General features: G+C 35.9%; 1 protein-coding gene across 1 annotated transcript; it reads right to left on the bottom strand.

Moving 5' to 3' along the window:
* Positions 1 to 414: 414 nt before the first annotated feature.
* Positions 415 to 7,377, bottom strand: LOC127958433 (serine/threonine-protein kinase RIO2). The gene is made up of 10 exons (XM_052557299.1): positions 7,195 to 7,377; positions 6,778 to 6,916; positions 6,575 to 6,691; positions 6,248 to 6,423; positions 5,287 to 5,375; positions 4,855 to 5,046; positions 4,675 to 4,767; positions 4,143 to 4,583; positions 2,392 to 2,482; positions 415 to 682 (listed from the first exon to the last, which is right to left on the bottom strand). The coding sequence occupies exons 1-10, from the start codon at positions 7,258 to 7,260 to the stop codon at positions 521 to 523; spliced, it is 1,566 nt and encodes a 521-aa protein (XP_052413259.1). The 5' UTR covers positions 7,261 to 7,377; the 3' UTR covers positions 415 to 520.
* Between the last annotated feature and the right edge of the window lie 28 nt (positions 7,378 to 7,405).

Below are 7,405 nucleotides of genomic sequence, written 5' to 3'. Positions count from 1 at the left end.
GTGTGGAGAACGGACTCCTTGTGCAAACAAAAATCTCACTGGATTATTATGATTAATGGCAAAATGAATGTCTGGAAATCTAAAATATTTCCTTCTGACACACTACTATTAAAGATTGAAATGACCGACTTGAAGCCATTTTTTAGCTGTTAAAAATACTAGTGATCTTATAATTTTAGCCACCACTGTATATTTGCATACTATATTCACAGATATGTGTATCTTATCTTTATGATGTCTAAAGATAAGAAATCTATACCGGCTTCAAGTCATTTTGTTTTTGGTGAAAATACTAATTGCTTAAGACTTTTTGCAGAGTAGTGTACATGCAATGCATAACATGTAATTAGCTACAACTTCTATTATTTGAAATAAACCAGGTCAAACCATAAATAAAGCTAAAGACAACTCATGTCGCAGGATTAAGGATTTTTTATTATTAATTTCATGGATACAGAAGCAACTCTGAAAAATGTTAGAAGTCCTAAAGTCACATCATCAAAAGATTTCAGGGCCATCCTCAGCCCCAGAAGGAAGCTCCCTCCAAACTGCTCTTGATGTTGTTCTGATTTTCTCTCCTCTCCTTGGTCACCAGGTTGGCTTCACCTTTCTGTAGACGTCTTCTCTGAGCAGCCTTCTGCTGTTTTGTGAGCTGTCTCTTCACTTTCTGCCTGATGACATCCTGCATTGGGGGACAACCAACACTTCATTTTAATGCAACAACAAATCTCAAAACTTGCATCAGGAAAGCAAAATTATGTTGACTTTTTCCTGTTTATATATGCAAACCATTGTGACAGCAGGGTTAATTTCTTTGATAGTTTTGCCATTTTAAAGTGGCATATTATATTCATATAATTTATATATTATGTAAATATATTTAAAATATAAACATTCACTTATTCTTCTTAAATGTATACATGCATTTGTGTGCATTTATATATACCAAAACACATAGTAGACATTATGTAAACAAAAACATTTTTAATGTGATTAAATTGCAATTAATCGTTTGACAGCACTAATTATAATGAATTGCAGTCAAACTGTTATACAGTTAAATGTATTTTTAACTGTCTCATAACTGAAGTGTAAATTCTTACATTATTGTCCAATATTGTACTGTCAACAATTTATAAAAAATATTTTCATAACTGTAACATACATATTTACATAATTATTCAAGTGCATTTGATTAAAACTTGATACAGCAGCCCTTTCGTCATCTTGTCTGATGCACTTAACCAAACATAAACACGACCTCCCCACCCACAAAACACATTTTCCACATGCCTCAAGCATATGATGGAAATGTTAAGCTCATTAGCATTTTGTGATTACACGTGTGATGGCGCGATGAGACAAAGTCAATAAAACCCATTACAAAGAGACATTTGTTGCATCCAGTGGGGCCATAATTACTGATTATAATGACTTATACTGTCTTTCAACACATTGCATTGCATATCGCACTGAGTAAACAAAACCATGTCTGCATCTGTGATCAGAGAAACAACAAACAACAAGCTCAGATGGCAAATCCTTTACATATTTAAACCTAATTTACATACCGCGAGTCAGAGAGGCTACTCTCACAGGAAACAGTCCTTTTCCTCCATAAAATGTGCTTCACATATCTGAATATTTGGGTTATGCTTTTCTGTAATAGTATTGTAAATACAACTTATCGACTGATTTCTAGTCGTGTCCTCTTTTGGAAGGCCAAACAAAGTAGCTTCGGTTTCACAACGAAACCCACAGCATTTCCACGACATGGCAGCGTTGGCAACAGAGAGAATAAAAGTGACGCCCTCTTTCTTTGCATGAACATTTGGGCAGAGTTATGCAAATCATCCCACATCATGACGTAGACGTGGGGACATGTTAGAACGAGACGTTTAGGAGGGCATGGTTGAACTTTTATAAAGACTATTTCTTTGGATTTCAGACTTTAGTCTTTGCAACATTAGAGATCTTCTTTATGCACCAAAAGCTTGTAACACTCCAAAGAGAAAGAAAAATTTTAAATCGCATTATATGACCCCTTTAATGATATTCTAATGGGCCGCTTTGTGACATCACAAAAGCCGGAAAACACCGCTGTATTCCAAACGAGCTGTTCGTTGTACTTCTTAAGAAGCGATCTCCCTTTGGAGTGGACTTTGCAGATCTTTTTAATGCCCAAACATACAGACTTAACACTCACTAAAATTGAAAAAGTCAAAAAGCATAGTAGGACTCCTTTTAATTTGATAGGACAGTGTAGAGGGGACAGGAAACCAAGTAGGAGAGAGAGAGGGGACAGGATCGCTGCCCATGAGATTATCGGCACAGACACATGGGGTGTAAACTTTTAATTATATAATTCATATATTGAAGGGTTGTACTCACTGGTGGTATAGTAGAACAACTGCCAACACTTCCAATGCTCATCTCACTGGTTGTTCTCCTTCTGTGCTCATTCTCAAGGCTCACTTGGTCTCTGTGGGATCACATGCATCACATCATTAAATATAAGCAAAAAGGTTTATGACAATTGACATTCCTCATTAAATCTAATCATAATTCCTGAACAATCTTTGTTTCCAGTGCAGCTCTCAAACCAAATATGCCATAGTATAACTGGTTGTGTCTGCAAGAAGAATACTTAAATTAGGCTTTTCTGTTTATTCTGTCATCATTTACTCACCATCATATCGTTCATCATCAGAACATATTAAAACATTTTTACACTAAATATTCTCTCATGCTTTTTGTCCATCCACTGTAAGTCCACACAACTTACATTTTCAAGCTTCAAAAAGTGCATAAAGACAATGGAAATATAATACACAAATGAAGCAATTTAATCTTTCGAAGAATATGTAGTCATTTTAAATGATGAACAGCTTTACTTTAGCTATTTATTCACATTTAAACATTGATAAACATACAGTGATCATAAAGGTACAGTTCACCTAAAAATGATAAATTGATGTTTATCTGCTTACCCCTAAGGCATAAAAGATGTAGGTGACTTTGTTTCTTAAGCAGAACCTCCACCTACCTCTCAAGTGGTCCACTGACACTATCTACAATCTCAATTAAGAGTGTCAACGGTCCATTTGAGAGATAGGTGGCGGTTCTAGATACTATAGTTATAAGTCATTGATCTGCCATAAAGCAAGAAGAAGATGATACCTCAGGCGCCTGCTGCTGTGAAGCACATTCACAAGAGTTCTAACAGACATTGCGTGCATCAGAGAAGAAAAACTGTTCAGTTTCTTGCACAGACCGATAATTTTGTGTCTTTACACATCAATGTATGGTCAAGAGCCACAGGGTTTAATTTGGATTTGTGTGTGCATGTTTTTTTTTACTTTCATATATTCTGTTACCATTGTCATCCATTGTACGACTGAGAGACTGCACCGGCTGAAATTAAAAATCATAAATTGTGTTCTACTGAAGAAACAAAGTCACATCAAATAAACATCAAATTTTCATTTTTGGGTGAACTATCCCTTTAACTGTATTTGCTTGATGTGCAAGAACAAATAGGCCTGCTGCAATAATTAATGTACTGACTTATCGCACAATTACCTCAATCGTACATTACCTCAATTTTTTGTGACGCAATATATTGCCCATTATATTTACATAAATCTTAAGGTCACCATGTTTTTTTTGCATTTCACTTGCACCTGTGTCTTTTGCAGGAAAATGAATCTATTTGAATCGATTATTAATGACATAATTTTCATTTTTGGGTGAACTATCCCTTTAATAACGCACAAGAACAAACCTCTTCTCAATCATATGGATTAGTTTCCCGATCTCTTTATGAAGTTTTTGAAGCGTCAAAGTGGCAGTTATAAAAGGCAGTGCATGGAAGGAAATCTGACAGCATTCTGTCATATAAAATATCTTAATTTGTGTGCGAAGATGAACGAAAGTCTTACAGGTTTGGAATGACATAAGGGCAAGTAATTAAATGACAATTTTCTTGTAATCAATCAATTTTCATTTTTGGGTGGACTATTCCTTATAGGTTTTATGAACAGTAGCTTTATAGCATTATGAAAAGGTTAGGTATGTGCAAGCAAGTTACGATTATAGACATGAGTCACATTACACCAAACGACATAAAAAGGATTCCTTACCTGAAAGGCCTAAACTCTTTGTTGGATGCAGACAGGTCAACCAAATCAGGGCACTCATCCTCTACCTCATTCTCCTCTTCCCCCTCCAAGTCTTTGGAAATATCAGAAGCAGTTTCTTTCTGAATATCCTCTGAGGGGATCTGCTCTTCACATTGAGCTCCCTCGAGTTCCTCTGTGGCGTTCTCTTCTGTTGGAGTATCCTTACTAATATTTAGCCCTTCCAGCTCAAGCATGGCTTGTTTATACTCCTCTATGCTAATAACGTCCTCTAAGGCGGCTTGTTGAGTTTCGTCAGCAGACTCTGAGATGTCATCATCATCATCATCATCTTCACTGAGTCCTTCACCCTCTGGACCTTCAGGGTGGAGCAAATCATCATCCTGCTGTAGCTCCTTGGTGTATCCACTAGCTGAGATCTCCACATCGAGCGAGCAGGCTCTTCTGCAAAGAGGAATGTGTCACTTAGTTAAGTCTCTAAAGTCTAGACTGTCTAAAGTCTGACTATAACAAAGAAAGCCATTAGAAAAATTACCTGATGTCTTTGAATGTTGGATAGAGTTCACTTTCATAGTTGTATCTTTTTAAGAAGAAATCTCGAATACACTTGACATCTCGATCAAAGTACCTTTTGCAGAACAGTTAAAAACTTAATTTTAGTGCCAAGGCTTGTTATTGAATAATTACCGCTATCAGTTTTACATGAGATAGTCACCATTCTCCATTTGCATGTGAGGTGGAGACCATCTGAGGGAAGTCAATCATTGTGACGTTGTCGTTGTCATCAAGCATGAGGTTAAATTCGTTGAAGTCACCATGGATCAGCCCATGATTGGCAAGTTTGACTATTAGCTCCATGATTTCACTGTACAGAGCAGCAGGGTCTTGAATTTCTCGAACCTGACACCTACATGAAAATTACAGCAATGTAACTACTCGCCGTGTAAAAAAAAAAAAAAAAAACAACTAAAAACTTAAGTGGTATGTCCTTTCTATTAAAGAGTTGTCCAAGACAGATTAATCCAACACATCACTTCACAGTTTGTCAGCTGTCAATGAACTTTCTATACAAGTAAATATTTAATGCAAGAAAATAAAGCAGTGTGTTAAAGTCTGTTCATCTTAAGCAAAGTGCAGGTAAACTCACAGTGGGTAACCATTAATGAACTCCATAACCACTGCATGTCTGTTGTAGTCTACTGGCTTTGGAACAGGAAACCCTCGATCATATAATGCCTGTAGAAAAACAAGGACTCTTACAATAAATCCATATAAACATTAACCAAGAACTAGCGGTTTCTCAGATAGAATTTTACTTTATAATATATCATCAATATACAATAATTTATGTTCAAAATTATTTCAGAGAAGATTTGTATCTAGCATAATGTATGTCAAGTATATCTGTTGCAAGGGTCAACAGGGAATGATATAGTTGTTGGGCATGGCACACAAATAGACTCCATACCTCAGAATACTTAGAATCAGGACTTTGTGGTTATTAGTTATGGGTCAATTATACAATAGCAGTAGTTATTATTATTTCTGTCAAACGATTAAATAGCATAAGTTACAAAAATAAGTTTTTGTTTACACAATATATGCATGCGTGTTGTGGATATGTATTATGTTTATATAAATGCATGCATGTAATATGTTATGTTTATATTAAATATATTTATTTATAATATAAATTAAATGAATATAAATACATGTCAATATTTTCAAAATATTACTGTGTATTTATATATACATAAATATACACAGAAAACATTACGCAAACAAATATATAAAATTAAATTATATTTATGAGTTTATCTATTTGTATTACAGGAGATGTACGAGATGGACATAGAAAGGGGGCAAAGGGAGGCCTCAGAGTCCAAAAGATTAAAATCCACTGTGCTATACGAATAAATCTAATGCATTGTAACAAAAAAAAAATATTTTTCCATTTTTAAACGCATGTATTTAACAATAAATGTAATAATTTGAATACTTGAAAATCTGCACTTTGACACTGGCTTGTCCCCAAAAAAAAAAAAATGCAAATGTGTGTCTGTTCACAGAGTACAGAAAAAAATCCTCTTGGAATATTTGGCTATCACCTTCATGTAAGCAAACTCTTTCATAGCAGAGAGCCGGGACAGGTACAGCCATGAAATCTTGTTTCTGTGCTTGTGGTAATCCCTCTTGTTCTTCAAGTTCCTGAAGGATGTCCGTCCCAGTCTGTGAAGTTTCATAGCAAACTGCTCCCCCTCAGCATTTGCAACAATGTAAATATCTGAAATATGAAAAAGGGTTTATATTTCTTGAAAAATGAATAATATGTGACAAACATTTGAGATGTTGGGGGGGGGGGGGGGGGGGGGTATTCAACATGTGTCAGACTTCTTAATGGGAACAAATAAATTCCAATCAAGAATGACCCAGACCTGACTCTTTGCCGACTCCCATCTGGTTTCCAACTGACACGATAACATCCCTGGATGAAAGTGTCTTCAGTGCCAGGTAATCATAGCCACCGTAATTCAGCCGATACCCCTGCACAGCTACAGAAAGAAAAAGCGGTCAAAGGCTGCACTCATTCACAAAAAAAAAAACATTAGAGAATGAAAATGAAGACAGACGCGTTTACTTTTACTGCGTTCATAGGCCAGTAGCTTGTGTTTGTCCAGCTCCCGCAAAACCTTGTTACATCCTCCATGCTTGAGACTGGCAATAGACGCAATCAGACTTACTGGGACGATCTCGTGGTTCTTCATGCCCATTTCCACCTATAAAAACAAACCACGACTACTGAATCATAACTGGAACTTATAAATTGGACTGACATCTAATGGATCAAGATTCATAAACAGAACGTGAACTAACGTTACATTTAAATGCTATGATACAATGATACACACTCAAAAGACAGCTCAATATGAATTAGCTAACGATAAAGGTTGAATCTTTATTTTGATTCAGACACATACGCTTGTAGCTCCCCATATAACGTTAGTTGTAAAAAAAAAAAAAAAACGATATGAAACCTCTTTAAACTGATACATACCGCTGTCAAGACTCGAAAATCTTCCCTGGAAAGATACCTCAAGATAACGACATTTAATTTTCCCATGGTGGCAAACACGTTGTTTCCTAATTTTCTAAATATTTCTATTTTGTTTTTGTAATGCGTGATTTGTTCAACCAGCTATTCCACATGTTCAGACCGGAAGAGAACAGTATTCTGACGTGACATCCGTGATTCTGACGGGGCAGTG

This window comes from Carassius gibelio, chromosome B5 (assembly GCF_023724105.1).
Source record: "Carassius gibelio isolate Cgi1373 ecotype wild population from Czech Republic chromosome B5, carGib1.2-hapl.c, whole genome shotgun sequence".
Lineage (NCBI taxonomy): Eukaryota > Metazoa > Chordata > Actinopteri > Cypriniformes > Cyprinidae > Carassius > Carassius gibelio.
The sequence above is the reverse complement of the archived record's forward strand: the minus strand, read 5'-3'. Positions and strand labels throughout refer to the sequence as shown.